The 26,488-nt window shown below is 52.1% G+C and overlaps 12 protein-coding genes across 12 annotated transcripts; 7 read left to right on the top strand and 5 right to left on the bottom strand.

Annotated features, from left to right (window-relative positions):
- Positions 1-112: 112 nt before the first annotated feature.
- COCSADRAFT_36820 (uncharacterized protein) lies at positions 113-1,933 on the bottom strand. The gene has a single exon (XM_007701606.1). The coding sequence runs from the start codon at positions 1,736-1,738 to the stop codon at positions 350-352; it is 1,389 nt and encodes a 462-aa protein (XP_007699796.1). The 5' UTR covers positions 1,739-1,933; the 3' UTR covers positions 113-349.
- A 93-nt stretch (positions 1,934-2,026) lies between these two features.
- Positions 2,027-3,826, top strand: COCSADRAFT_117390 (uncharacterized protein). The gene is made up of 3 exons (XM_007701904.1): positions 2,027-2,581; positions 2,634-3,442; positions 3,497-3,826. Exons 1-3 carry the CDS (start codon positions 2,126-2,128, stop codon positions 3,687-3,689), a joined length of 1,458 nt encoding a protein of 485 aa, XP_007700094.1. The 5' UTR covers positions 2,027-2,125; the 3' UTR covers positions 3,690-3,826.
- Positions 3,827-4,182: 356 nt separating this feature from the next.
- Positions 4,183-6,456, top strand: COCSADRAFT_36816 (uncharacterized protein). The gene is made up of 3 exons (XM_007701605.1): positions 4,183-5,044; positions 5,095-5,891; positions 5,974-6,456. Exons 1-3 carry the CDS (start codon positions 4,636-4,638, stop codon positions 6,226-6,228), a joined length of 1,461 nt encoding a protein of 486 aa, XP_007699795.1. The 5' UTR covers positions 4,183-4,635; the 3' UTR covers positions 6,229-6,456.
- A 208-nt stretch (positions 6,457-6,664) lies between these two features.
- COCSADRAFT_54659 (uncharacterized protein) lies at positions 6,665-6,979 on the top strand (the record flags this gene model as incomplete). Its single annotated transcript, XM_007701704.1, has 1 exon — positions 6,665-6,979. A coding segment is annotated over one exon (315 nt), but the record flags the coding sequence as incomplete, so codon positions are not given.
- Positions 6,980-7,828: 849 nt separating this feature from the next.
- On the top strand, positions 7,829-9,580 carry COCSADRAFT_90411 (uncharacterized protein; the record flags this gene model as incomplete). The annotated part of the gene is made up of 1 exon (XM_007701903.1): positions 7,829-9,580. The coding sequence occupies one exon, from the start codon at positions 7,829-7,831 to the stop codon at positions 9,578-9,580; it is 1,752 nt and encodes a 583-aa protein (XP_007700093.1).
- Positions 9,581-12,357: 2,777 nt separating this feature from the next.
- Positions 12,358-14,374, top strand: COCSADRAFT_322848 (uncharacterized protein). The gene is made up of 5 exons (XM_007701902.1): positions 12,358-12,760; positions 12,814-13,085; positions 13,139-13,560; positions 13,620-13,992; positions 14,070-14,374. Exons 1-5 carry the CDS (start codon positions 12,554-12,556, stop codon positions 14,245-14,247), a joined length of 1,452 nt encoding a protein of 483 aa, XP_007700092.1. The 5' UTR covers positions 12,358-12,553; the 3' UTR covers positions 14,248-14,374.
- A 511-nt stretch (positions 14,375-14,885) lies between these two features.
- Positions 14,886-16,477, bottom strand: COCSADRAFT_36814 (uncharacterized protein). Its single transcript, XM_007701604.1, has 2 exons — positions 16,312-16,477; positions 14,886-16,187 (listed from the first exon to the last, which is right to left on the bottom strand). Exon 2 carries the CDS (start codon positions 16,161-16,163, stop codon positions 15,354-15,356), a length of 810 nt encoding a protein of 269 aa, XP_007699794.1. The 5' UTR covers positions 16,164-16,187; positions 16,312-16,477; the 3' UTR covers positions 14,886-15,353.
- A 1,240-nt stretch (positions 16,478-17,717) lies between these two features.
- On the top strand, positions 17,718-19,675 carry COCSADRAFT_322828 (uncharacterized protein). The gene is made up of 3 exons (XM_007701901.1): positions 17,718-19,007; positions 19,088-19,469; positions 19,631-19,675. Exons 1-2 carry the CDS (start codon positions 17,998-18,000, stop codon positions 19,224-19,226), a joined length of 1,149 nt encoding a protein of 382 aa, XP_007700091.1. The 5' UTR covers positions 17,718-17,997; the 3' UTR covers positions 19,227-19,469; positions 19,631-19,675.
- COCSADRAFT_322829 (uncharacterized protein) lies at positions 19,676-20,635 on the bottom strand. Its single transcript, XM_007701900.1, has one exon. It carries the CDS (start codon positions 20,564-20,566, stop codon positions 19,964-19,966), a length of 603 nt encoding a protein of 200 aa, XP_007700090.1. The 5' UTR covers positions 20,567-20,635; the 3' UTR covers positions 19,676-19,963.
- Positions 20,636-20,918: 283 nt separating this feature from the next.
- COCSADRAFT_160466 (uncharacterized protein) lies at positions 20,919-21,699 on the top strand (the record flags this gene model as incomplete). The annotated part of the gene is made up of 3 exons (XM_007701899.1): positions 20,919-20,939; positions 21,142-21,409; positions 21,512-21,699. The coding sequence occupies 3 exons, from the start codon at positions 20,919-20,921 to the stop codon at positions 21,697-21,699; spliced, it is 477 nt and encodes a 158-aa protein (XP_007700089.1).
- A 325-nt stretch (positions 21,700-22,024) lies between these two features.
- Positions 22,025-24,922, bottom strand: COCSADRAFT_160465 (uncharacterized protein; the record flags this gene model as incomplete). Its single annotated transcript, XM_007701898.1, has 2 exons — positions 22,025-24,829; positions 24,878-24,922. The coding sequence occupies 2 exons, from the start codon at positions 24,920-24,922 to the stop codon at positions 22,025-22,027; spliced, it is 2,850 nt and encodes a 949-aa protein (XP_007700088.1).
- Positions 24,923-25,042: 120 nt separating this feature from the next.
- COCSADRAFT_36809 (uncharacterized protein) lies at positions 25,043-25,847 on the bottom strand. Its single transcript, XM_007701603.1, has 4 exons — positions 25,712-25,847; positions 25,586-25,658; positions 25,418-25,529; positions 25,043-25,363 (listed from the first exon to the last, which is right to left on the bottom strand). Exons 1-4 carry the CDS (start codon positions 25,747-25,749, stop codon positions 25,233-25,235), a joined length of 354 nt encoding a protein of 117 aa, XP_007699793.1. The 5' UTR covers positions 25,750-25,847; the 3' UTR covers positions 25,043-25,232.
- Between the last annotated feature and the right edge of the window lie 641 nt (positions 25,848-26,488).

The following is a 26,488-nucleotide window of genomic DNA, read 5'->3' as shown; positions in this document are numbered from 1 at the left end:
ACACCTAACACGCTTGGAGCTGGACCTGCGCGACACATGTGAATATGGCACGCCGGCTTGTTGCAGTCGAAACACTCGGTTACTTTTCTTCTTCTCTCCCTTTATCACTTTGACAATGCTATTCCGGTCGCTGTTGCATGTCTCCATTTTTCCTTGTTGACCTCAAGTTATCATCATGACCTATGACCATATTTTCCCTTTGCAAAAAATATTTATAGACTCATTGTATAGACACGTCATGTATGGCCTTAATAGATCGCTGCGATTCAACGCATCGCATGTATAGATGCCTATTTCGCCCACCAGCCCGTTCCACAAGCAAGACACCAGACGCCAATAACGCTACCACCTAGACCTTGTAGAAACAAAAGGCATGATAAAAGTCCGCGGCCTCCAACTCCTCTTCCGAAGTCAGCAACCGGCCTGTCGCACGATCCCTGACCTTCATGACCTCGCTCAGCGGCCCCAGAATTGGATCATCCTTTTGCTCCTCCCAGATATCTCGGAATGGCTTGCGGTACTGTAGTTCGAGATTGAAGTCCTCGGCCAGCGCTCGGAACGCTTCCCACGGTACTACATACTCAGGCGCCTCGACCGCTTCCGTCAGCCAGTACGAATACTTCCAGCCATAGGGCGGGCGGAATGTACCATCTGGAGGTGTCTTGCCGGGGAACTTGACACTGTAGATGCTGTTTCCAAAGCTGAATCCTTCGTCTTCCACTTCGCCGTCTTCCTGTTCTTCCTTTTCCTTTTCCTTGTCCTTTGCCTCGGTAGGCTTGTCACCATTCTTGTGCTCCGTGTCGGCGGGCTTGGGGCTATCGAGGCTCTTCTCAGGGTCCCAGTCGTCCTCGTCGTCGCTAGCAAACGCTGGGCGGTCGTCCTCGTCATCGTCGGCACCACCATTTGTCTCTGGTGGTGCTGTGCCCTTGGCTTTGTGGTGCTCAATGACCTTTTGCGACAAAACATCTGAGTTGGGTATACAACCAATAAACCGTCCTCCTTTCTTCAAAGCGCCAGCGACGTTTCGCAGCATACCCTTGGCCTTGGCCTCGCTCTCAAAGGCATAGTGCATGCAGAACATCATCGTGACCATGTCCCAGCCACCACCGCCCCAGCGCTGGCTCATAGCATTTCCTTGCCCGGCGCCAGGATCAATGCCTACCTCCTTGATAATGGGTATGTCACCTAGCCACTCTCCAAAGCAATCTTTTGCGTAGAACTCGCCATGGAAAAGACGCCTGTTCTTCCTCTGCATCTGCGAAAATCGCTCTTTGGCCTGTCGAATGGACACATCTGCAGGATCACAGCCGACATAGAGCTCGACTTTTCTCGATTTCTCCCACTTACCCAAGTCACCGCCCTTTCCGCAACCAATGTCTAGGATCTTGAGGTGTCGCTCACCGCCGATGAACTTTTGGATGATGGATGACTTGATCCAGTTATTGAAGCTGCGCAGTCCCTTGATTTTGCTGTCAGTGTTGCGCCATTCACGGCCTCGCTCCGGCACCATGTTGTAGTGCTGCTTGACAACATCGTGCACACCACGCTGTGCAGCTTCTTCGTGTGCCCGTCTAGCTGCCTCCTCTTCTCTTGCCTGCTGTCGCTTACGAGCCGCTTCTCGGTCGGCAGCAGGCACACGTGCACCTGCTCCTGGACGCTTCCGTTGGCGTGGTGGTGATCTGGACGGTGATCTCGAGGGCGAGCGTGCGCGTTTGTTATTTTGCTCGGCGCCCGCCATGGTGTAGCTTCTTGTGCAGCGCGTCTACTGGCGGGTTCTGGGTCCGACGCGTTGGTGACAATGAAGTGTTGGTGGGCGAAGTCGTGTGTTGGAGTATCAGAAAATGTGATTGTATGTGAAAGTATGGAAGGCCTTCGTAGTTTAGTAGAGAAGTTAGCAAGGTGAAAGTAAAACAAGGCTGAAGATTAGAAAGACCAAGTGCAGCCGTTATTCTAGCGTTCCGCGTCTCCAGTGTTCAGGGCCGTGCGCGAGCTTTACCTGCGGAAGTTCAGCGGCGGCGGGCAAGACACTCCCGTCATCACATCAACATCCCCACGACTCAACGCCGTCCGCTATTACCCACCACCACCACTTCCTTACCCTACCCATCTCACACAATCAGGCAAGATGGGTGACCCGCAATTTGCAAAGTATCCCGACCTCCAGCTGTCGCAGCACATCTTCCAGCTCACAAATCCCGCCGCCTCGAAACAAGCAAAGCAAGCTGCCTTGAAATCGGTTCAGGATGGCATCACCGAGAACAAGATGGCGCCCCTCTACCGGTACCTTGCACACCCTGTAGATGGCGTTCTCAATGCACAAGGCGAGGGCAGCGCAGACCAGCCGAGTAAGAACCGGAGACCTTCCGCCAGCTTAGCGACGATGCTTGCCACACGGACCCCGACGCTCGAGGTCCCACTGCCTTGGGATGAGAAGCTGTACGAGAGCCTAAAGGCCGAGTGCGAGAAGGAGTTGGAGGCGATACAAAAGGAGGAAGAGGAGGCAGAGGAGAAGGCTGGCGAGACCGAAGTGCAGGCTGCGCGGGGAAAGCGCGCAGAGCTGTACAACCGCATAGGCGACAAGGTATTTCGCCAGCCCGCTATACAAAAGGAAAATGCCGCTGACAATGATGCAGGACAAAGCCATTGCCAGCTACGAGGCCATCTTTGAAAAGACGGGCATTCTGGGTACCAAGATCGACCTTGTCCTTGCTATAATACGCATTGCGCTCTTCTTTGGTGACAGGATATTGGCCAAGAAGTCGATTGACCGAGCCAGCGCATTGGTAGAGAGTGGTGGTGACTGGGATCGTCGCAATCGTCTCAAGGCATACACTGGACTGCACTACCTCACTGTCCGATCACACTCACAAGCTGCCCCGCTGCTGCTTGATAGTTTGTCAACCTTTACTAGCTATGAGCTCTGCAGCTACTCGAACCTTGTGGTCTACGCTATTCTTGCGGGCTCGGTATCACTCAAGCGTGTTGACTTCAAGTCCAAGGTGGTGGATGCGCCAGAGATCAAGGCGATTGTGGGCACTTCGGAGGAGAAGCTCTCCGCCATCACTGGACAGGCTTCGGCAGGACCAGCAGCTGGCGACGAGGAGATGGCAGACGCTTCGGGCTCAACAGCGACTCCTGTCCCGACGGTTGTCAATCTCACTACCCTTGGTGGATCACAAGACCAGGAGGCGGCAGTGGATTTTTCCCCGCTATCCAAGCTAGTTAAGAGTTTGTACGAGGGTGATTACAAGGGCTTCTTCGGTGCCCTAGGCGAAGTAGAGACCAACTTCCTCAGCCAAGACCGCTACATGTACGAGCACCGCGGCTGGTATGTCCGCGAGATGCGTCTGCGGGCTTACCAACAGCTCCTCCAGTCGTACCGTGTGGTTGGTCTGGAGAGCATGGCCAGAGATTTTGGTGTCACTATTGACTTCCTTGACAAGTAAGTCATGTCCTGTTGCATGCAGTCTGCGCTTGTACTAATCACAACGACCAGGGACCTTGCCCGCTTCATCGCCGCCGACCGCATTCCGTGCACGATTGACCGCGTCAAGGGCATCATCGAGACGAACCGCCCAGACGACAAGAACAAGCAGTACGCGGACGTAGTCAAGCAGGGTGACCAGCTCATCACCAAGCTGCAAAAGTATGGCCAAGCCGTCAGGCTGAGGGGAAGCGAGCGTGGTTAGACATTGGCCTTTAGCCAGGCAAACGTGTAATGATGATGTGATATTCTAGGCCTAGATGAAAACAGCGCAAAGACAGCTGAAAGAAATATTAGAGTGAACGCCCATGTCAACATGCTACCTCTTTCGTTCTAGGCGTTACGGTGAGAGTTTCGGTGCCCGCATTGCATTGCCCTATCCGCAGCCTTAGCCCCGCTATCTCCGTGTTGCAGCTCATCGGGAAGGCGGGAAGCGGCATGCGGTGCGATAACGGGGCACAATATTGCTTTTATGCCCTAGAGGTATATCCATTGTCTGCCTTTTAGACGTCGATTTACATCATTGCGACACCCACGCCCCCATTACATCGCTTCTTACGAGCTCGGTTCGACGCCGCCAGTGCAGAGCCCACGCCAGGTGTGGGGTGATCGGCCTCGAGCGACGCCGCCGATAAGCTCTCAGGGTCCAGCTACAATGTCGCCGTCATCGGCTTTGGCGCAGGCGTCTGTCCGCTCACTTTGCGCCCATGGCAGTAGAGCACGGCGGAGTGGTGGCAACGTGGGTTCACGAGGTATTTTCCAATCCCCAGCCCTTTTTGCAACTCGGTCAGTCGCCAGATACGACGTGACTAAATATGCCCGCATGGCGCCGCGCTACGACGAGGGGTAAGGCGTTTGTCGTGGGAGCACCACTACGTGTGGGGCACCACTCGAGTAGCATAAAAAATATGGACTACCTTTTGACGCATACATGCCCTACACCTACGTGTTTCGAATGCGTCGCGGGAACTAGCATCTTGCCTGCGCATCGACTTCACCGGAACCATACTTAGTCCAGACTTGTGCTCACAACCTTAGTCCTCTATACATCCTTTACCTCCTCCACCCTTCTCAACCACCCACTCCTACGACCTTCATCGCTGGCCCGACCCGCACATTTTTCATCGCACCGCCCACACACACGCACCGTCATGTCAAAGGCACCAGGCAAGGTATTGAACATTGGCAACATCAACCCCCACGTCAAGGCAGCCCAGTATGCCGTGCGTGGTGAACTAGCCGTCAAGTCGGAAGAGTACCGCGCCAAGTTGGCAAAGGGTGAGGGCAGCGACCTGCCCTTTGACACTGTCATTGCAGCAAACATTGGCAACCCTCAACAATTGGATCAGAAGCCCATCACATTCTTCAGGCAGGTCGCCAGTATACTCGAAAACCCGGGTCTGCTAGAGCATGAGGATGTCCTGCTTAACAGCCTTGGATACAAGTCGGATGTTGTCGACCGCGCAAGGAAGCTCTTGAAAGAGGTCAAGAGCGTAGGCGCATACAGCCAAAGCCAGGGTGCTCCCGGCATCAGACAGAGCGTGGCAGAGTACATTGAGCGTTCGTACAGCGGCGCCTCCAATCACAAGCTTCCAACTAACAGAGCGTAGGACGAGATGGCTACCCAGCCAAGTTTGAGGACATTTACCTCAGCAATGGCGCTTCTTCTGGTGTAAACACACTCCTCCACACAATCTGCGCAAAGCCCGAGACTGGCATCATGGTCCCCATCCCACAGTATCCTCTCTACACCGCTACCCTATCCGTACTAAACGCCCGCTGCGTACCATACTACCTCGACGAGGAGCAGGCTTGGGGCACGTCACTCGACTCTATCCGAACAGCCTATGACAAGGCAGTCAGCGAGGGCACGGATGTCAAGGCCATCTGCGTCATCAACCCGGGTAACCCTACTGGCGCTTCGCTCCCTGCTGAGGATATCAAGGCTGTTCTTCAGTTCGCCGCCGAAAAGGGAGTTGTTGTCATCGCAGATGAGGTGTACCAGACCAACGTCTTCATTGGCGAGTTCATCTCTTTCAAAAAGGCCCTCCGTGACCTACAAAAGGAGACCCCTGGCAAATACGACCACTTGGAGCTGGCTTCTCTTCATTCCATCTCCAAGGGCATGGTTGGCGAGTGCGGACACCGCGGAGGATACTTTGAGCTTGTCGGCTTCGACCCAGAGGTTGCGCAGGAGGTTTACAAGTTCATCTCCATTCAGCTGTGCCCGCCGGTGCTCGGCCAGTGCATCGTTGAGATGATGGTCAACCCACCCAAGGAGGGCGAGCCAAGCTATGCTCTGTACAAGGAAGAGTACGATGGCATCTTCAACGGACTGAAGAAGCGCGCGTATGCGCTGTATGAAGCTTTCAAGAAGATGGAGGGAGTGGAGTGCAATGAGCCTCAGGTGAGTACAACCCTACTGCTTTGCTGAACCTTGATCCCTTGCAAAACCAGTAGCTATTCAGAATGCTAACGCAAATCGTTAGGGCTCCATGTACCTCTTCCCCACCATCCACCTCCCGGAGAAGGCTGTTCAGCAGGCCAAGAAGGAGGGTCGGGCTCCAGACGAGTTCTACTGCTTCCGTATGTTGGACGCGACCGGTGTTTGTGTCGTCGCTGGAACCGGCTTTGGACAAAAGGAGGGAACCTTGCACTTTAGGACAACATTCCTTGCCCCTGGCACGGACTGGACTGGACGTATTGTCAAGTTCCACGAGGACTTCATGAAGGAGTTCAAGTAGTGTGCACGTGATTTAGGACGACCCCTGGCTGCTCCGTGAAGTAGACTGTAGGATCCGTCATAACGAAGTAAACATGCCATGAATGACAATACTTTGAATCCCCCAATGTACTCATACACATGCACTTGGCATTGATTTGCTGAGCGTCGGCTGGTTGGGGCGGCGTCAGCACCATTCCTTCCGAATGACGAGCACAATATCGCAACTGCCGTGTCTTGTACCTGAATGGCCCTAGTCTTGGCCCGTGCAGCGTGACATTAGACGTATAGGTAGCCGGACATGTATTTACATACGACAATATTGCGTCTTGGAATCCGCTCCTGCCTCTTTTGCTTCCTTTCTCATCAGCTTGTTCCTCATCTCCTTTGTTGTTATCGTGCTTCTACCATTTGGTTATCGCCTCCTATATCAGTCGACTCTTCGCAAAAACGACGTCATGGGCTTATCAAGAATCGAGATACTACCCGATGAGCCACTCGATCTGATCATGTGCTACCAAGATCGCAGGGCACTTCATGCTCTCTGTCTAGTATCCAAAGACATGAACCGTATCGTGACTGCCCGGCTATATGCAAACATTGAACTCGAAAAGGATGACTTCAAGTATCTTCGCCCCTTAGCGCTCCTATTCTGGACATCTGCACCCCATCGCGAAGCCGTGCGTTCCCTGTGCGTGCGACATGCGTACGGCGGCAATCTCGACCCTTGGCCCAATCACCCAGACCTCGATGCCATCATCAGGAAGAACCTCGAGTTGTATGTGAGGCTAGGTGATCGGGAGCATTGGTTCAACGAAATCAGAGACGGTGCTGATTCGACGCGCATTGCAAGTTTGCTATTGAGAAGCCTACCTCATGTCATGACGATGCAATTACCTGGCTTCGACTTGGTCGACCCTGCATCGAGAAAGACGGACATTAGTGCGCTGCGAAACATTTCTTAAAATAGAAAATCACGCTTCTCTGTTTAAGAGACTTAATATTCACGACATTCCACAGCTGTGGGTTGCAACCTGGATACGCCAGGCAAACATGCAGTAATTGTCAAGTACGCAATTCCTGTTGCAAATCGAAAGGTCTGATCCGAATACCTACATTTTTCTTAGTGCGATCTGCGACAAGAGTGGGCCCCTTCACTCAACTATGGTTTCGACTTCTCAACGTGCTCAAATGCAGCAACTCGCTTATGCTCCGAAAGAACCTGAACCACCGTTAGGCAAACAGTCCATTTCTAGAAAGAGAAAAATCTCCATGTTTTTGAAATAACCATCCAACATCTGTTTCGTTATCACAAAGTGGACACAACGTATTGGTAAAGCTCTCTTGACCATGGTTGACAGGAAAAGAACCTTGGGGCGCACTTTGTAGGGGCAGAATAGGAAAAAAAGTCGACAATGAGATTTAAATACTCTTGCTCCCAGCACCTCATTCCAACTGAACATATCGCTTCAGCAATACCAACACAATGTTTTCGTCTACCAACTTCGATGGGGGAAAATGGCAAGGTTGTCGTACTCGAGAAGCAATCCAACAGCGAGCCTTCTTTAAACTCAACTCCAAATTCAAGACCGGATTCTGCTGAGCAACTCACCTATTCGAAAATGTATTCACCTCTATCCAGCTCAAATTCCTCGGCAAAATGGACTCGATCTGATGGCTTCTGGCGATCTTTCATTGCAATATGCATACCACTGCTTCTTTCCGCACTAGAAGGAAGCATCATCAACACGGCGTTACCCACTATCTATGAGGCTCTCGATTTGAACACCAAATTCTCTTGGATAGCAACTGCATTTCTCCTGGCCAGCACCGTCTTCCAGCCTTTGTACTCTCAACTGGGAGATATGTGGGGACGCAAACGCCCCATGATGGCAGCCATCGTCGTTTTCGCTCTCGGTAGCGCAATATGTGCCGGAGCAAAATCAGGCCCATTGCTGATTTTGGGACGGATCGTTCAGGGCTTAGGCACAGGCGGAATCGATCTCTTCGCTGAAATGGTCCTCTGTGACATCGTCCCATTAAGTAAGAGAGGTCCTTATCTAGCGATTAAGCATATTTCTTTCGCCGCTGGTACGACATTGGGACCGCTACTCGGTGGTGTCTTTGCAGAACACGGATGGTACTGGTGCTTCCTGATCAACATACCTGTCTGTATCATCTCGCTAGCCATCATGTGGGTTTGGCTCAGTGTCGACGAAGGTGTCACTTATGGCGAAGTGTCTATCGGAGATAATCTGAAAAAGATTGACTACATCGGTAGTGGCATACTGACTGGCTCTGTGCTAATGCTTCTCGTTGCACTCAGCACTGGTGGCGCACCCTGGCCTTGGAATCACTCATCTATCGTCACACTCGTTGTGCTCGGAACACTAGGCCTCATCAGCTTCATCGTCTGGGAACGTTCTCGCTTTTGCAAGTACCCCATAATGCCACCCCACGTCTTTTCGAACCGTACGACGAACATTGTCTTCGCATTGACTGTCATTCATGGATTCATAACCTACGGCTTCCAATTTTATCTCCCACTGTTTTCCCAGGCTGTCAAAGGCTCGTCCCCAACAAAGTCCGGCATTGAAGTTATGCCTACGACACTTGCCGTTGTTGTCGTCGCTGCTGTTGGTGGACCCATTCTCAGCTCGACGGGGAGATACAAACATATACACATGACTGGTTTCGCCTGTGTAACACTCGGCCAGGGACTCTGCATAATGCTTGATCACGGCACATCCCTAGGTCTATGGATTAGCATCCAACGCATCATAGCGTCTGGCCTTGGAATCGTGATTCCGACCATGCTCCCCGCCATCCAAGCAAAGCTTCCTGAGCCTAGTACAGGAGCAAGTGCAGGAGCATGGGCTTTTCTACGCGGAGCAGGATCATTATTCGGTGTCGCGATCCCCGGTGCAGTGTTCAACGCGCGCTTCACTTCGCTTCTATCCACTATCTCCTCGCCAGCCGCCCAGGCAAAGCTCTCTCATGGCCAGGCATACCAGCGTGCAACGGCCTCATTCATCAAGAAATACGGTACCACGCCTACTGTAAAGAGTGAAATTGTAACCGTATATACGCAATCGCTTAGAAGCATATGGATTGTCTTTACTGTCTTGGCTGCGGTAGGCTTCTGTATCAGTTTCTGTGAGAAGAAGTACAAGTTGCGGGCCGTGTTGAATACGGCTTACGGGCTCAAGTCAAAGCAGTCGCCAAGCGACGGGTCGCCTGCGGGAAGTACACCGGCATCTTCGGCTGCATCTACGGTGTTGGAGACAGGAGCGCAGACGCCCGTTAAGAGCGAGAGTGAGAGCGAGATGGCTGGCCATGGAAGCAAAGAGAGGGATTTGAAAACTGGATTGTAGAGTTTTGGTCACGTATACTAGTTGGGGCTGCTCACGAAGTGCAGTTGGCTGTGGCGTTTGGTTTTTGTTTCTGTAATGTTTGTCTCTAATAAGTTTGGCTTCTGCGCTTCACTGTACGTAAATATGCATAGATTACCCTTTGTCTTTTTTTCTCTCTCCTTACATGAAAAGTAGTAGTTATAATACAAATATCGCCTGGATTGCGTGTTACAAGGTGCTCTTTCTCCCATTGTAAACTGGGCAACCATGTGTAGAGCTCAAGGATGAAGAAGATATCTTAATTTAACATAGCTGGCCTTGGAAGAGTTTGCTTACGTATATTGCTCGCATTGAGTCTGACTCGGTGTAGGAGTATCCCCGGCTTATTGTCGACTACTTCCTTGGTCCGACATGCATGTTTCTAGAATGCTGTTATTAGACCATGTCTGTAATGGTATTTGGTCCAGCCAGTCAGTGTTGTTTAGACCCATAAATCCTAAGAACAAGGAGGATTAAGCCAACCACAGTCTGTATCTACGTTTTTTAAGATTCCTACCTAGACCGCAGACCTAAAGAATAACTATACTAACGCTAGAGACGTGTTTTTAGTTGATGTAGAGGACGGTTGCCACCTTGCTGTTATTGGTTTGGTAAAATACGATTGCAGACATGGTGTATACAGTGTACCGAGAAGTCGAGGTTCTGTCTGATACACCATTGGCTCACAAGCAGTTTTGCTTGACTCTGTGCTGTCTTGAGATTCCACTAACCTCGTATTTGTGCAGCTAGCCGCTGGTTTCCGAAGTATCATGCACATTGTGATTTGCTCTTAGGTAAATAGGCATCCAGCTCATACCGGCTGTACACGGATGAGTCGATTTCGGTCATGAAGAATTCGCTGTTTTCACAGTTTTATCACGACAATCTGAAGTAAATCATTGTCTGTTCCGTGCCAGGTCATACAGTCTTTTAGTACGGCTCTATCAACTCTCCAAGTTCTTATACTGGATCGGTGATGAGTTCGGCAGTGCATCAAAACCAAGCACCGAGGAATCTTGGATTTGTTTACGCGACAAGCTGGCTCCGCACTTCAGGCTTGCTTGTGCGGATACTTATCCGCAGCTAGATTGGCAGTGGTATATATCGAAGCAGTTCCCGCCCTTTGACGAGTCCTGGCATCGCGCCCCGATGTACATTAACATGCTGACGGAAAAAAAGGTCTTTGTTGGTTGGTATCACCATGCTCCCTAGCTCAACCCTTCCGTCGGGTAGGACAAAGGATCAACGACACACCGTTACATCCAGGCATTTGGTAAACCAATTTACTCCACAACCCCATGGGGTCCCAACGCGCGCTTTCGGCTTTTGTTGGGAGATCGTCGCTGTCACCGTCACAACCGCCGTCATAAGCGCCCCGTTCCCTTTATACTCACGGCCGTGATTACCGTGTGGCCAGATGAACAACCCGAGGTTTTCTCTAGTACTGCGCGGATTACTCACGTCATCCATATCCATGACCCGAGAGCGGATATCACACCGCTGCATACCTATCGACAGATTGGGCTCTTGCTAGTCTCCGGTGTTGTATACGGCATGGCTTGCCATCACCACTACCTACAGCGACCTGCACCCGGATTGTCCCGTGGAGAAGGACAACAACGTTTGACACGGTGCTTGTTGGCCAAGACGATAATTGCTCCACGGACTCGCTTGGCCGCGACATGATTGGGTCCGTGGTAGGGTGGAAGAAAAGTCGAAGCCACGCTCCTTGGCCGCGCTCGAGACGAAGTCACACCACCCCTCCCAATTCGACCACTTGTTCTCCAAACACGCGATCACCTGCAGCGCGGCTGAGAACCCATGCATCACAAGACAATTAGCTCTCTACTTATGCAACAAGCTCCACCATTGGCACGGAATCCCCCCGCAATGCCACTAGCCCAAGATCTTGGGATCTTGGGGTTGATCTGGGCTCGCTTGGCCTAGACGTTAGTGGAACACCGAGCTAGTTTCCCTGCCACCAGGTCAGTCGGCATCGCGAAACACGAAGCCTTTGTGGACTTGCCAAACTACTTGTCTTCTCGACAAGGCCGCCGAAGCCCAGGGTTCTGTCTGGGCTTTTGACCGGAACCGGTCACAAGGACTGGCTAAGAAACGTTCTCGATGACGAACCCCAGCCGTCAAGCCTTCGGCCGTCATACGGATTACCTTCCTGGGATGGTATCTGCGTATTTTTTCCTCGCCTCCGATGTCAGCAGTGCATGCTGACCGAGAAAGAGTCTTGTCTTTGGAGAAGACTTCTTTGCATTCTTTGCACTCCCAAGAGGAGACTCGGCGTCGAGGGGACCAAGCCGCCTGTTTGTGACCATCAGTGTAGCTTACAGTAAGTGGCGTTCACACTATTTGAATACCGATACTGCAGTTGCGTCGGATGCGAGACCTCCGACAAGTGGGCGCTGTCCGTTACCCCGGCCAAAGCTATCAAAATGCGGAAAGGTGACTGGTGATGCCCAGCTTCTAAGGCAGTCCGCCCTCAGGGCCCTCCACAATTCGCATATGTGCGATTCAGAATCGGAATTCATACCCAATCACTTTGTCTGAGCGCTGGGCAATTGTGTTTGGAAACCCCGCATTCCCCGTTTTAGCCACACCGGCAGCTCCAAACTTGTTCCAAGGCGGCCGGGAGAAGTGCCCTGAGAGGACTTGGAAGGCATGCACGCGCGGAGGTACCTTGACAAGTTCGTGTGTTTTCGGAAGAGAGCAGCTGGGGATGATCTGGGGCAAAAAATGGAGGTCTTCACCCCACACTGAAACGTGGGCTATGAGTATAAGAGACAAAGCCCACGTCCTCGGATTCTTTCTTCTCCAGATCATCCAGCTCGGTCTCTGGGGATCTAACAGTACTTTGTTCATCTCTTTGTCTACCACATCATTTCCACATCTGTATAACTGTAGAACAGTGCCGTGACTGGAATATTGATACAAATCGCCAACATGCAGGACACCAAGAAGGACCATGCCGTCATGATGGAGCGGGCTCAAACTCATGATGATGAGCTCATAAAGCCCATTCCTCAAGTTGACAAGATCGATTATTCAGGAGCTCACGAGAAGACGGATCCGCGAGAAATTGCGCTCGTCAGGAAGCTGGACAAATGGATTATGCCCATGCTGTGGTCCATGTACTGGCTCAACTACCTGGTATGTCGCCCAGCCACCTCATAGTGAATATTAGAATCGCTAACACTACACAGGATCGTAACGCTATTGCACTGGCACGTCTCGATGAATTGGAGGAGGACCTCAACCTCAGCAGCACGCAGTATCAAACGTGCGTCAGCATCCTCTTTGTCGGATACCTGCTTGGCCAGATTCCCAGCAACATGCTTCTCAACCGAGTACGCCCATCACGATACATGGGAGTCTGTATGGCTCTGTGGGCCATCGTCTCCGCCCTCACTGCGCTGTCCAAGGACTTTACCGGTCTTCTCCTCACTCGCTTCTTCCTAGGAATCACAGAATCTCCGTACGAACTTATCCCCCCCTTAAATATCAAGATATTTACTGACTTCCACTTAGATACTACCCAGGTGCTGTCTATCTGCTCTCCTCGTTCTACACCCGCAAAGAGGTCGCAACCCGTATCGCCATCCTGTACACTGGTAACATTCTCGCTACCGCCTTCGCTGGCCTGATTGCCGCAGGCATTTTCCACGGCCTAGGTGACGTTGGAGGAATTAGCGGCTGGAAGTGGCTGTTTATCCTTCAGGGAGCCGTCACCTTTGTCATTGCGATTATTGGTTACTTTTTGCTCCCAGATTTCCCTCACAACACCTGGTGGTTGACTCAAGAGGAGCGCGATCTCGCCACTAACCGCATGGCCCTGGACACTGTTGGCAACCAGGGCGAGACATCTGTGTGGGCTGGTTTCCGCCAGGCTGGAAAGGACCCCATGGTCTGGATCTTTGCTGGCATGGCACACATGCATTTGGCTGCTAATGGTACGCTAAACATGACTTTTGGATATGCGAGCAGGACAATATACTAACTTTGACAATAGGTTTCAAGAACTTCTTCCCAACCGTTGTCAAGACCCTCGGCTTCAACAGGACCATCACCCTCGCCCTGACCTGCCCTCCCTACCTCATCGCCGGCGCCGTCACAATCGCCGTGTCGTGGTCTTCGGGCAAGTTCAACGAGCGAACCTGGCACATCACCATCTCCAAAGCCGTAGCCACTTTCGGTTTCGGACTCGCCTGCGCTGAAATCGGCGTTGCGGGTCGCTACGTCGCCATGGTCATCTTCACCATCGGTACCTACGGAGTCAACTCGCTCATTCTCGGTTGGTGCGGATCCACCTGTGGTCAAACACCTGAGAAGAAGGCCGTCGCAATCGGTATCGTGACGACCGTTATGAACGCTTCGTTTATCTGGTACGCTTCCTTCTTCTTTCCCTTCAGACGAAACTTGCAAAGAAAAAACGACAGCCAAGCTAACATGAGCAACACAGGACCCCTTACCTCTGGCCCAAGTCCGACGAGCCCAGATACATCATCGCACTCAGCTCCTCAGCCGCCTTCTCCGTTATGACTGCCATGTTGGCCTGGGTTGCCAAGGTTCAGTTTCTCCGCAAGAACAAGAAGATTCGCGAGGAGGACAGCGACGCTCAGAACTTTTATGTCTACTAAAAACACAAAAGAGGAGTATTGGAACATTTGAAGTACTTGAGTTGGCTATGATACAAAGGAATTTGAGATTCCACGACATGATGCTAGAGAGTATCTTTTATGAATTATTTCGATGAGATGATGAGAAATGAATAATATTATTTATTTTTATTTTATGTATTTTCTGATGGGGTTTGAGTGATAATCAAAATGTGCACAAAGCTCATTCCACTCGAGAGGATATAGGTGTGAAAAATGATACTATCACTAGAACTGCAACGTAACCCCAAACACAATATACCGACCAAAGAAAACATCTCACACAATCTCCCAACGGATGCACGTGTCGTCCAACAAGAAGAGGAAGAGGAAGTATGACTAACAAGCAACTAGTCCCGATCTGACAACACACACAGAGAGAGGCGAACACCAGTTTGTCTTGGCAACGCGGGTATGTACGTAACCCAGCCGCACAAAAAAAGTCAACGAGTCATTCTAGGCAACCACGTTCTTGCACAATTTTCTTTGGATTCCCAAACACGAGGGGTCTAGAAGCGAGAAAATATGTCATACATAATTGGTGGCTAGCCGGGGAATTTTGGAGGGTAGCGAATCGGATGCTGAGGCTTAAAAGGGGGGAGGCGGGAAGGGGAGGATGGGTGGAGTGAGATAGAGAGAGGGGATATAAGAGTGTTTTCCCTTCGAAAATTTAATGCCTCTTTTACTCGTTTTGGTTTTTCTTTTGGAAAAGTCACGCGTGGACATTTATATGTACATACATACTGTTCCATTGATTTTTTCTGAAGAATAGATGAATTAACCGACTTAATGTGGGGTCAGTCGTACAGAAAAAAAAATGGATAAGAGGAGGGGCTCTCCAGGCAGCAACTTGAAGTCAGGAATACGAGAAGAAGAAAAAAACGAGAAGAGAAGAGAAATCCTGTAGGGTCCCCGAACAAGAAGAAAAACGCCAGAATAACGCCGAGGCTATGCTTTTTGTGTGTGTCCTTGGTGTGCCAGTCTGCGGACAATGGTAATAGGAAAGATGTGCGCCGAACCCGCATGAGAAAAGAGCAGGAGCAAAGAAATAAGAAAAAGGGAGGAGTGAAGAAGGGAAGGGGTAAACATCATGACTGTCTCGTCATCCTAACATGCTGCGTCCGGTGCGGTCGTCCTCCTCTTTCCCGTCTTGCACCACCCATCTCGACGAAATTGCCCGGCGGACGAGTCAAGTTGTGATTGCCCGCCTTGAGTTCCTTAAGATCCTCTGCATCAATCAAGCGTTGTTGCCATAAATATTCGAAAAGGGCAAAATCCGGTCGACTTGTCCGTAGCGTCTGGCCATACATGACATGAGCAGAAGCAACGTGATGCATGCGAGCAGCCCAAGCAGCATGGCCTCCACCCTCACATGCGTGAGCCGTCCAGTCACAAAGTGGACATTGCACTTTCAAGGGGGGTTCCTCGCCACGGAAATGCGATAAGCAATGTCGCTCCCACTCCTCTTGGTTGCGCGAGATATAACCGCAGTCGAGGAACCAAAAAGCACATTCAAACACGGGCGCGCGGCCATTGCCATGTGGCATTTCGAGGATACCCTCGTGGCCCTCTTCAAGCAGCTGATACCCGGCAAGATGGCCGGCGAGGCCCGTACTAACGCTCGTCTCGGTAGGCGTGGCTTCGGTGCAGCACGAGTGCAGCGACGGGGGACTATGAGTCGAGGCATTGGACTGGTGGATCAGAGCCGGCGCCATGGACGAGACGCTCTTGATGGACTCCTGTTCGAGCACCAGGCTGTCCGCCGCCGGGGCCTGGATGCCGTGCAGGTATTGCGAGCCGATGTGGACCAGGCGGGTAGAGAGGTCGGGTTGCTGCACCCAGTCGTGCAACGTGGGCGTTACATCGCGGTCGCGCTGGCGGAGGGCGGCCAAAGACATGTCTGGTGCGACTTGCGGGGTTGGCTGTGGCGCAGGCATCAGCCTCAGGCGGCGGCGGGTCTTGATTGGGTGGGCAGAGGGGCAGAGCGCATCTTTGTGGCCTTGCGGACGAGTGTGGGCAAGGCGGTGCAAGCGAACCAGGACTCACTGGGTCTTTACAGGGTCTGCGAGGCGTACGCCCGGCATCAACGTCGAGGGAAAGATGGGGATGGGAGGAGTGAAGGGTAGGGCTTAGCGTGGGTGTGTTTGTGGGGGGGTAGTCTGTCCTGGTCTGGGTCGACGAGAGTCTAGCGCGACAGATGTCGTGGCCGGCGGGTAGAGAGAGTCGGGTGTGTTTCTTTATGTTCAGGATCTGGACGTATCGGTCTCAAAGCAGATCAGATGGTTTCTGCGAGATGCGGCTCTGGAGGTGATTGGCATCTTGTCGCCCCTCGGATCTTCACACTTACCGACCGCTTGCATACCAAGTCGCCCATGGCGGGCAACAGTCATTAGTCCATCCACCACGACGGCGTCACGCCTTCGAGCAACGGCTCGCCTCGCCCTCAACGAGAGTGAATTGATTGGGCCGGCAGCTTGCAGATGACGGCTGTCTGCAGAAGTGGGGTGGCGCCTCTGAATAGCCGAACACCCTTTCCCCACTGCATGGCCGACCGCTCCCGTGCCACTACGAATTGACCTCTTGTATGGCGCTTTGTCGGTGAACCCGATGGGCTGTTCCGAATGAAGAGTCATCGGAATTGGCTTGGCCTACGCAAAGATACTGCACGTTGGTGTATCTGTACTGTGGTCATGTGTTTGGAGAGCAATCGACTCTGTTGGTCCAAATGTAAGTATGTACAGATGTACATCCATGGTTGCGGCACAGCAGATCAGAGTCGCTTACTAAAGCATGGTCAGTAGACCAGCTAGGGCAAGAGTGCATGCTGTCACCACATACTATCACCGTACATAGAACGTATATATTTACACTTTCATTTTCATATTCACTGTGCGTCCAAATGAGATGATCGACCACCAACCATGTACATACTGTATGCAATTAATAACCAGCAACACGAATGGAGTAATTCGCTCGTCAAGCTGGGGACAAACTTTCGGCCCATGCCGGCAATACCAAGCCCGTGTTGACACATGCCTGCCTTCGTACATCCAACATAACGGCAACTCCATATATCGCCCTGGGTATTGGGAGAATGCCAGCTGTACGCAGTGTTGCGGTCCCAGTGAATGCGCTCATGACTGGCCCTTGGCATTCTGATGTCGCGTTTCATACGCGAACGATCCCTGCTGCTTCAAGCGGCCTGCGACACAACCTCAGCACAAAACCACTGCCGTGCGCATGCGCACCGTCCCACCCCCCATTTCCACGGCTCGCAACCTCTCTTGGCCATGTTCTTGTTTCATTCTGTAGCTCACATCCAACCTCTTCCACGTGAACTGATTTGGGACTCCCGACGCCCATAATACCTACCTACAGCCCAACATCTTAGCTCCTCAACGCTACCGTCTCAGATCCTTGTGTCACGACACTGTCGTCGCGGCACGTCCTAGGACCGCGATAAAACTGGAGACCAACCTTGCATTGCAGCCGCAGCCACCCCTTCCTGCGCATGACCACTTTTCCACGAACCGTCATAGTGTCCGCGGTACCCTGGATTCGCCTACTTCACCCTTAGGCCGAGCTCCCGCTTTACCAACGCCGCTGTCGCTGCTGTCGTAACACTCGCTCGCTCTAGAAGCCAAAGATCGGCAAAACTTCCATGCTCATACAACGCCATAACATCATACGGAAATACCGATCGACTGCATCGCTGCCCACGCCTTGGGCGACATGCTCACACTCGTCTCGCTCTACAGCCTCCCTCCCGTACTCCTTAGCCTCGTCCTTACACACGCCTACGCATCCCCAGATGGAGTTATCGGCGAACAAAAGACGCATGTCCGCCCTACCTTCGCGACCGCCTTGACCGGCGGCGAGGGCTGTGACCTGTCCGAGATTGACGACATCCGCGATGGCTTCTCCGAGATGGTTGCCCTGTTTGCCGCTGCTACGCCTTTTGACCCCACCTCGCAGCCAGGACGAGAGTTCTTTGGCCCCTCGATAGCTGGAAACTACACCGACATGATTGCCAAGAATCTGCAGCGAGCAGCAAACTACGGAGTACTCAACGGAGAGGATGGTGCTATCAATGCCGACATCCATATACGATGCGATGACCCCATGAACCTTTGCGACAGAGGCAACAGACGGGAAGGTAACCACGCCGCTTACAACATCGGCAACGAACCGCACATTGTCTTCTGCTCCGACTACTTTAACATGGACCCCCTCGAGGCGCGAATAAACAACAAGGCCGAAGACCAAATCCAAAAGGACCGCCTGATGGAATACTACAACCGCGCTTCTCTGTGGGCACGCATGGTGATGCATTTCTCTGACATTGGCACAGCAGTCGTCCAACGGCCCACGCCCGCACCTCCAAACTCGACGACCGAATGGATTGTAACCTCTTCTGAAGGTCCAATGAACACGTCTGTGCTCGCTGGCGTGCTCAACGAACAAGGCGATGGCCCGACTGACCGCCAAACCCTCAAGTATGCATACGGCGCCACACGCGCAAAGCTGCTCGCCACTCTGTCCACCCAGATGCCCTACGACGCTGCAAACAATGCCGAAAACTATGCTCTCTACGCCCTGTCGCAATACATCATCAAAGACAAGACCTTTTACCCTGCAGTCCCCATCATGGATTTCCCAAACGAAGCAAGCGTGCTTACCAATGACAACCTCCAGGATGGTGAAAGGTGCAAATATGCCTTTTTCGACATGTCCGACGTCGTGTGAGTTTCTCCTTTCCCCTTGTTTCTTTTCCATCCTAGCGTGGTGCAGACATGTGCATAAAGGCTAATGTTACAAACAGTGCAAGACCATCAGATATGTTATTAGAAGGTGCGCCGCTACCCTCTACAGGCTCATCTTCTCATGCCTTGTCTTCGCCCATGATAGGCGTGACTGGAGCTGCCTTGGTCTACGCCTTCATGGCTACGTCGATTGGATGAAGTGGATCTAAGTTGCGAGAAACGCCAAGCATTTTCGCGTTTTGAAAGAAATCTCCCAAGAAGAAGAGCACAAACAAAACTTTGTTAGGAGATGTGAATGGTATGGGAGCCATGTGCGCTTTCAAACCCCCTGTTAAACCTTGTGTGTGTCTGGCAACATTGATTGCCTGATGTGAACCCATGATGGACAGACATCGTATGATGCAACACGGGTCCGGGAAAGCACCTCCTCATATTGGATGGGTATGTAGAGCCCCTAACCCTGCCATCTATTTTGATAACGCTTTCGATACAAGTACAAGCGGGTACTTGGATCGTATGGAAGCGTAAGTGACTACGTCTGGCAACGTTTGGGTGCGGGAAGGGACCATGGGCGTCAAGGGGTAGTAATTTTGACTCCATAGCTACGCGCTAGGATGTGAATTCCCATCATGATGGCAATTTTTCGGCCGGCCAGTTGTAGAAATCAAGGCGAAGAAGAGATGGTATAGACGTCTTTGACCTTGATATCCTGGCCTGTTCGACATCGATAGAGAAGATAGTAATAGTAATAGTCAAACAACAAGTCTCGATTCGACAACGACTGTATTATGACTTCTGTACCTTCCCTTGCACAGTCAACGAGCTGTAAGTACCGAAAGTGGCGATATGTTCTGTTCCAATATGTCCTTCCGAGTATCAATAGCAGGCATGGCTTTCTGAAGTAAGGCATATGCAAACAAAACGACAGTCGTGTATTACCCAATATGATGCTTCGAGGACTGTCCTCGCATCCTGGGTGAAAGAGGTCGTTGAGCAGAAGGTGGATTCCAATCCGGCCGCTTCCTTGTCGGCCTTGAAGAGCCATGTTCGCCCGGTCCATTCTTCATAGCCTGCACCACGGCCTCAATGACGTTTCCCGTCTCCGCGCGCACCTCTGTATATTTAGCAGCAATCAAGGGCTCCTGAACGTGCAGTCTCAGGCTGCCCGTCAGATCCAGCTTTTTGCCCGCTTTCAGCAATTCCATGAGATCGGGTCTATCTTGAATAGCTTTGGCATTGACAAACATGCCATGGTCATCGTATCCTCGCTCTTTCAGTTCGTCTTTGATTGCATTGCGTAGACGGCGCCTTGCCCATGCTCGCACGCAGCTCGACTTGCTCAGACTGACGCCCGTGGTTGCATGCCACCAGAGCCCTTGCTTCTTGCGTTCTGCCTGTCTGCGCTTCTGCGTCTCGTGGAGGGGATGCGAAGCATCGCTTACGACGTGGTTGACGATAAAGTTTTTGTATTCTGGCGCATAGCTTACTATGAACGTCTTGGGCCGGTCCTTAGCGAGGAGTGTGAAGGCGCTCTTCATGACTCTCTTTTTTTTTCCTCGTTCTATCCGTCACGTTCGACGAATTATGCACAGTGACGTTTGCAAAAAGGTCGAACACAAAAAACGGTCACAAGGAAGATGGGTTGGCTGCTCGGGTGAGCGCCCAACGCTAGGCTCAAGACGGGCAAGCGCATGGCGTTTAGCGCCAAATGTCCAGGGCAGGCATCCCACAGTGACTGTGTCGGAATCCACGCGAAGGCAAAGCGGGCTGTGTGTGGTGCAAACAACGGGTCCCGCCACTACATAAGAACTTGCGCCCTGCTTTCTCAAGTCCCCCGACTCCCATCTCCACTTACAATCAACACACAAACAAGCTTCGACAACCGCCAGTATGCCGAAGAACAAGGGAAAGGTATGTTTGTCATTGCTCCTTTGGAGGGGCAAGGCTCCCCACTACATGCGCACACAACGTCCATGACGCTGCCTGGCCTTGCCCCCAAGCAGCACCTCACTTCGCCCCAAGGCGAAGTGCAAAGCGCACATACCTTTCCATACATCCTCTAGCAAGATGCCCAAACAGCGCCAAACCATATGCTAACGACATCGAACCACAGGGAGGTAAAAACCGACGTAGGGGAAAGAACGAAAACGACAATGAAAAGCGCGAACTCGTCTTCAAAGAGGAGGGCCAAGAATACGCCCAAGTAGTAAAGATGCTCGGAAACGGCCGCCTGGAAGCCCAGTGCTTCGACGGCGCCCGCCGCCTCGCCCATATCCGCGGCAAGCTGAGGAAGAAGGTCTGGATCAACCAGGGCGACATCATCTTGCTCTCGCTGCGCGACTACCAAGACGAAAAGGGCGATGTTATCATGAAGTACTCTGGTATGTTTTTGAATGAACCCACTTTACTCAGACACTGTGGGAAAATGCAAAGTGGTGATGAGAGAATGTTTTTTGGCTGATTGAACTGTGTGTCTTTTGCAGCCGACGAAGCTCGTTCATTAAAAGCTTACGGCGAACTCCCCGAGAACGCAAAGATCAACGAGACGGATACCTACGGCGACCAGGGCGACGAAGGCATCGGTTTCGAATTCGACGAGGACCGTGATGATAGTGACTCGGATGAGGCTGAGGGTGGCGGCAAGAAGGAGATTGATATTGATGATATCTAAAGGGGCGAGAGAAAAGGAGATAAGAGGTCCGCCATGCTGTCTCGACTCTTTGCTTTGCGCTTTCCGCGGCTTCTGGCGTTTTTGCGGTAGCGAGGGTTGGGCTGCTCAAATGCTGCTTCTTGCGAGCGGGCGGATGAGAGAGAGACAGACAGACACAGAGAGTATGTGGTTATTCTAATCAAATCGACTGTAGTGACGGAGGAACTATCCAGTTCTTCAAGTTTCTTCTTCATATTTGACATATTTCCCTTTTTCTTTCTGCGACTCAAATTGTCTACGTTGAAAGAATGATGATTGGCCCAGAATCAACCCAACATGTCTAAACCTAACTAAACACCTGCAACTGCACATCCTCATACACACTCCGATTCAAAAACCGATGCGCCCTCCTCCCCACATCCGTACCCACCAGCCAACAAATCTCACGCTCACTCATATTCGCCACCTCGAGTATATTCTCGCTCTTAAGCATAAGCGCCGTAACCGCATTCTCATTGATCCCCGGCAGCGCCCTCAACATATCCTGACTCGTTTGATTAAAACTACGCATTTCATCGCCGCTAAGATGGGGATCGAGACCCAACTGCACGGCGCGCAGGGGATCCGGTTCATCTTGCTGTTTCTTTAGTTCTGCGAAGATCTCGGCGGTTTGGTAAGGTGACGAGGACCAGATGATGCGGAGGCGGGGGAAAGCGAGGGTGAGCATTACGAGTTTGGATTGGAGGTCCGGGGTTGTTGCTGATGAGAAGGCGGAGTTTGTACTTGAAGCGGCAGGGGCGGAGAAATCGGTAAAGGGTTCGAGAGTGAAGGATTTGTTTTGGTCGAATTCGATGAGGAGCATGGGGTGTTTGTAGTGTTCTGTCATTGATTCTACTTGGTTGAAGAGCCGGCCGTTGGTGAATGATGCGATTAGGTCGCGGATGGATTTGCGCTCCACGCAGATTTGGGGGGTGAGGACGTAGTCGCCGACTGTGAGCATGCAGGGGACGATTACCATGGACCGGCCGTGGAGGAGTGAAGGGAGTGACGAGCGGAATTCTCGCACGTCGACGACTACGCGAGGAGGCTCGGCAGTGGCGGCGAGCCGGCCTCCTCCTGCTATCCTTGTATTAATTGTGCGCAAAAAGGATTCTTCAGGCGCGAGATTGGCAGATGGGTTCTGGGTAAAAGCCATGTTTGCGCGCTCTTTAATGAGCCGCGTGAAGGCATCCTTTTCGCGTCGGACAGCCGACAAGTAGCGTTGCTCTTCTACACTGCCCCCATAGTACATGAAGAATACTTTGACGGTCCTGTCCGTGTGGGAGGACCGGTACACTTCGATACGCCGGATGAAGGCCGCGTCTGGCTCGTACATGATGACATATCTCGGTTTCGTTTCGTCAAGGACGTGCTCGTCTAGATCTCCAGAGTAGGGGTGTATGATGATCAACGAGTCCATGTCGAAGAGCTCGTAGTAGCTTTCCATATTCTCCAAAGGATCAAGACCTACTTCTCCCAGTTTTTGCACTGCTTCCACTTCGGTGGGCTCTAGTTCAGCCATGAGACTAGCAATGTGCGCGTCACGATCTCCGGCTGTACGGATTGCGCCTGTGTCACCTCTTGAAGGACCAGCTGCTGCGTTGCCTCCTCCTCTGACGCGACGTCGCTTGTTAGGCGGAGGCTTACCAGAAGTTGGACGTGCGCCACTTTGAGCATTCTTGTCTGTGTTGCTGTTGATGGCTTTCTGGTTCTCCGAGAATAGAGCAGCACTGACTTTGCCAAAGTCGCGTTTCCAGGCCAGGTAGTTGCGCAGCTTACGTCGCATCATGAACTTTGCTGACGGCTCGTACTCTTCTTCATCTTCATCTGCAGAGCCCTCTGGTTTGACATACATGGTCTGTAGATATTCCCGTAGCTGCGCGGCTGTACCTTGGTCGCCGCACATGATGAGAATTGACCCATTTGACGAGTCCTGCGGTGTGGGATTCAAATATGCATCTTGCTCAATTTCTTGCAAAATTTCTGCTAGTTGCGTCCATTTGGGGAACTCTTCCAAGACAGGTTCCAGTGACTCGGGTACTGCATTTGAGGCGTTGGCTAGCTCGGCGTTAGATACCTTGCCTGTGTATACCCTCCGCTTAGCTGTTGTAAAAATCGTATCAGCAGCATCTAAAAACAACCAGGGAGACTGGTTCTGCTTCGTTGACCCTGGTGGTGGCTGGGAGGCCGCCAAAACAGTATCGAGGTACTTGTTAAAGTTCACAGCATCGTAGGTGAGGAGTGCATGTAAAATGGACCGCAAGAGCGACAAGTCACGAACAACCTGTCGCGTCTTGAACGTGGTCCGATGCCAAACAGGATCCAACTGCCGCCGAATAATCTGGTCAAAGTTCTTATGCAATGCACTGTCCACTGTCCAGTCCTCGACCTCCAACCCCGGATTGGCCTTCTTGAGCTCACTGATGCTGGCTTCCACACATGCCAAGACGGCATTCTGTATATCCTGCATTGCTTCCGTCATGGGCACCTCCAATTCAATCACTTCGGCCTTCTTGCGCCCTTCTAGCGAGTTTGCAACGGCGACATGGAATCTTGGGTATAGCGCTGGTTTTGTCAAGAACAGATTCTTCATCATGTTAGTGAGCGGAGCAAATCCCGTGGTGAAGGGCTCTGGAGTGTCCGAGAAGGCTTTCAGGAAGCCAACCTTGTTCTTCTGCCGGTATATTCTCAAGATGAAGGCTTCCAGGGACGTGGCCACGACTCGTTCAGCATGGAGAACCACGACACCAGTCACCGTCTCTGGGTTGAGCAGGCCGGACAAGAAATCCACAATCAGAATGCGCGACGTAATGCTGAATATGCCCCCTTGTGCGTACATCTTCTCCCGTGTCCCGACGCTCATGAGATCGGTATTGACCAGACTCAGGCCGCGGCATTTGGGCGCATTACTGACTGCCGCGTGCTCGGCCAACGCCTCACCGATCCACACATTCTCGCGGTCGTCGGCTCCGACGAGCAGTATGAGGTTGTTACCAGCGGCATCGTACGAATGTAGGAGGTTTGTGACTATGCGCAAAATGCCGAGACCACGGGCGAGAAGGACGAGCTCATCTTCCCCGCGTAGCTCATTGAAGATGTCTTGCTGAAACTCCTATGATGTCATCAGTACAAGGTGCCGCACATTGAAGCGAAGACATACGAGAGGCAACGAGAGCTTCACAGGGGCTTGCGCATCGCCGGGCATTGGGTACTGCTTCAACTGTTGGGGCGGGGCGAATAAACTAGGTTGGGGTTGTGATGCGCGTCCCGGGTTTTGCGCGGGCCTTACGCCAGATCACATGGGCGCGAGACCAATGCAAGGATATCAGAGGCAATTCTTGGCAACTTCGAGAACAAAGGCCATATAGCAGCCAATTCAATCGTATCATACTTGATTTGCTGCCAGGGCTGAGGGTGGATAATTTGAGTCCGGATTTAAGAAGCGGCTTCAGATCGTGATACATGTAAAAATACAAAGGCAAAAAAAGGGAATCACATCAAATGGGCTTGCTTGATCACTCTGCGCTTGCCCTGATCTCTGCCTGTCTTCTCCTGCTTTCGGCAGCATAGGCATCACGCTCGTCTCTGCGGGCTTTCTGCTCCGCCTCTGACCTTTTTGCATCCATTTCCTTCTGTGCAGTCCAGACTAGTTTGGTCAGCAGGCTGGTCAGGCATGATGTATTAGCGGGCGAAGACATACTAGGCTTATCCGACCTTGCAGCCTCCTTCAACTGGCCGACGAACGCATCGAATTCCTTCTGTCTTTGCTCTCGTCCTGCCAGAGCCTTCTTTTGCAGTTCTGGATTGTACCTCTGCACATGATGTAAGCAAGCGGCTAGGCGTATGCACGTGGCAAAGGCGGGTATACCTTGAAGATTTCTTCCTCTGTGGGCGTGACATACCAGACGAGTGCTGGCCCGCCTACGCAGAGGACTGCACCTCTTTGGAAAAGTTAGTATCTTGCTTGCGGGTAGCACCAAAGCATGTCACATACGCTGAGAAGGCCTTGATGTACGTTCGGGCGGACGGCATGATTATCTCTTTTGCAAGCTCACTTGGTGCTTGACAGGCAAGGATGGTTTGGTGTGTGTTGGCTAACGGCGGAGACGTGCACAGCCTGCAGCCAAAGTGGTGAAGTCAACATTCTATGCCGGCGCCACGGTGCAAAGAGGCTAGTGGGATGCGCCACGCCTGCTGTCACGTGTATCTTTGCCCTTGCAAGCCTGGGCTGCACTGCCACTGAGGCTGACGACTGATGGCTGGTGGATGGTGGATAGTGGCTGGTGGGTGGGGGGCCAGCGTTGGGTGCGGCGAACGGCGTTCCCGAAGCCCCCCCCCAGGCTTCGATCTGCAGGGCTTGGGTGGTGCCAATTGGTCAAGTCTGTCGAGTTGCATAACCTGTGTATGATCTCCTCCCGCTCTGCAACTCAGTTCGTACAGACACCGTCTCCCCCTCCTCTTCTCACCGCCCGCCGCTGAAACCAATCGTGTCCTGCCTTTCTCTCATTTCGGCTGATGACGAACAATCATAACGCTGTCGTTATAATGATGAAAGCTCATTTAATCAATTGGCGGTGCTGCTAATTAACGGCTTTGATTCGCTTACCCCCTCCGACCCCCCAGTCGCTTAATGCGGCGTTTCAGGGCGCCCCCGGATGCTGGCAATGTCACACGTTCTTCTTTATTTCGTCAATGCAAGGTTGCTTCGGCGCTCAATGGACAGACGGCCCATCTAGGGTTGAAACGCCAGAGTCAAGCCATTGGATCATTG

The sequence above is a fragment of the Bipolaris sorokiniana genome (genome assembly GCF_000338995.1).
Source record: "Bipolaris sorokiniana ND90Pr unplaced genomic scaffold COCSAscaffold_7, whole genome shotgun sequence".
Taxonomy (NCBI): Eukaryota; Fungi; Ascomycota; class Dothideomycetes; order Pleosporales; family Pleosporaceae; genus Bipolaris; species Bipolaris sorokiniana.
The sequence above is the reverse complement of the archived record's forward strand: the minus strand, read 5'-3'. Positions and strand labels throughout refer to the sequence as shown.

Bases quoted from the DNA above. Each gene is read 5' to 3' on its own strand.
- COCSADRAFT_322829 (XM_007701900.1), bottom strand. From the start codon at position 20,566: ATGAAGAGCGCCTTCACACTCCTCGCTAAGGACCGGCCCAAGACGTTC.
- COCSADRAFT_117390 (XM_007701904.1), top strand. From the start codon at position 2,126: ATGGGTGACCCGCAATTTGCAAAGTATCCCGACCTCCAGCTGTCGCAG. The intron at 2,582-2,633 runs GTATTTCGCCAG...ACAATGATGCAG, and splicing joins ACAACCGCATAGGCGACAAG to GACAAAGCCATTGCCAGCTA. The intron at 3,443-3,496 runs GTAAGTCATGTC...CACAACGACCAG, and splicing joins ACTATTGACTTCCTTGACAA to GGACCTTGCCCGCTTCATCG.
- COCSADRAFT_36820 (XM_007701606.1), bottom strand. From the start codon at position 1,738: ATGGCGGGCGCCGAGCAAAATAACAAACGCGCACGCTCGCCCTCGAGA.
- COCSADRAFT_36814 (XM_007701604.1), bottom strand. From the start codon at position 16,163: ATGTCTTTGGCCGCCCTCCGCCAGCGCGACCGCGATGTAACGCCCACG.
- COCSADRAFT_36809 (XM_007701603.1), bottom strand. From the start codon at position 25,749: ATGCCGTCCGCCCGAACGTACATCAAGGCCTTCTCAGC. The intron at 25,659-25,711 runs GTATGTGACATG...ACTTTTCCAAAG, and splicing joins TACATCAAGGCCTTCTCAGC to AGGTGCAGTCCTCTGCGTAG. The intron at 25,530-25,585 runs GTATACCCGCCT...CATCATGTGCAG, and splicing joins CAGAGGAAGAAATCTTCAAG to AGGTACAATCCAGAACTGCA.
- COCSADRAFT_36816 (XM_007701605.1), top strand. From the start codon at position 4,636: ATGTCAAAGGCACCAGGCAAGGTATTGAACATTGGCAACATCAACCCC. The intron at 5,045-5,094 runs GTTCGTACAGCG...AACAGAGCGTAG, and splicing joins CGTGGCAGAGTACATTGAGC to GACGAGATGGCTACCCAGCC. The intron at 5,892-5,973 runs GTGAGTACAACC...GCAAATCGTTAG, and splicing joins TGGAGTGCAATGAGCCTCAG to GGCTCCATGTACCTCTTCCC.
- COCSADRAFT_322828 (XM_007701901.1), top strand. From the start codon at position 17,998: ATGCTCACACTCGTCTCGCTCTACAGCCTCCCTCCCGTACTCCTTAGC. The intron at 19,008-19,087 runs GTGAGTTTCTCC...TGTTACAAACAG, and splicing joins TTCGACATGTCCGACGTCGT to TGCAAGACCATCAGATATGT.
- COCSADRAFT_322848 (XM_007701902.1), top strand. From the start codon at position 12,554: ATGCAGGACACCAAGAAGGACCATGCCGTCATGATGGAGCGGGCTCAA. The intron at 12,761-12,813 runs GTATGTCGCCCA...AACACTACACAG, and splicing joins TGTACTGGCTCAACTACCTG to GATCGTAACGCTATTGCACT. The intron at 13,086-13,138 runs GTACGAACTTAT...ACTTCCACTTAG, and splicing joins CTAGGAATCACAGAATCTCC to ATACTACCCAGGTGCTGTCT.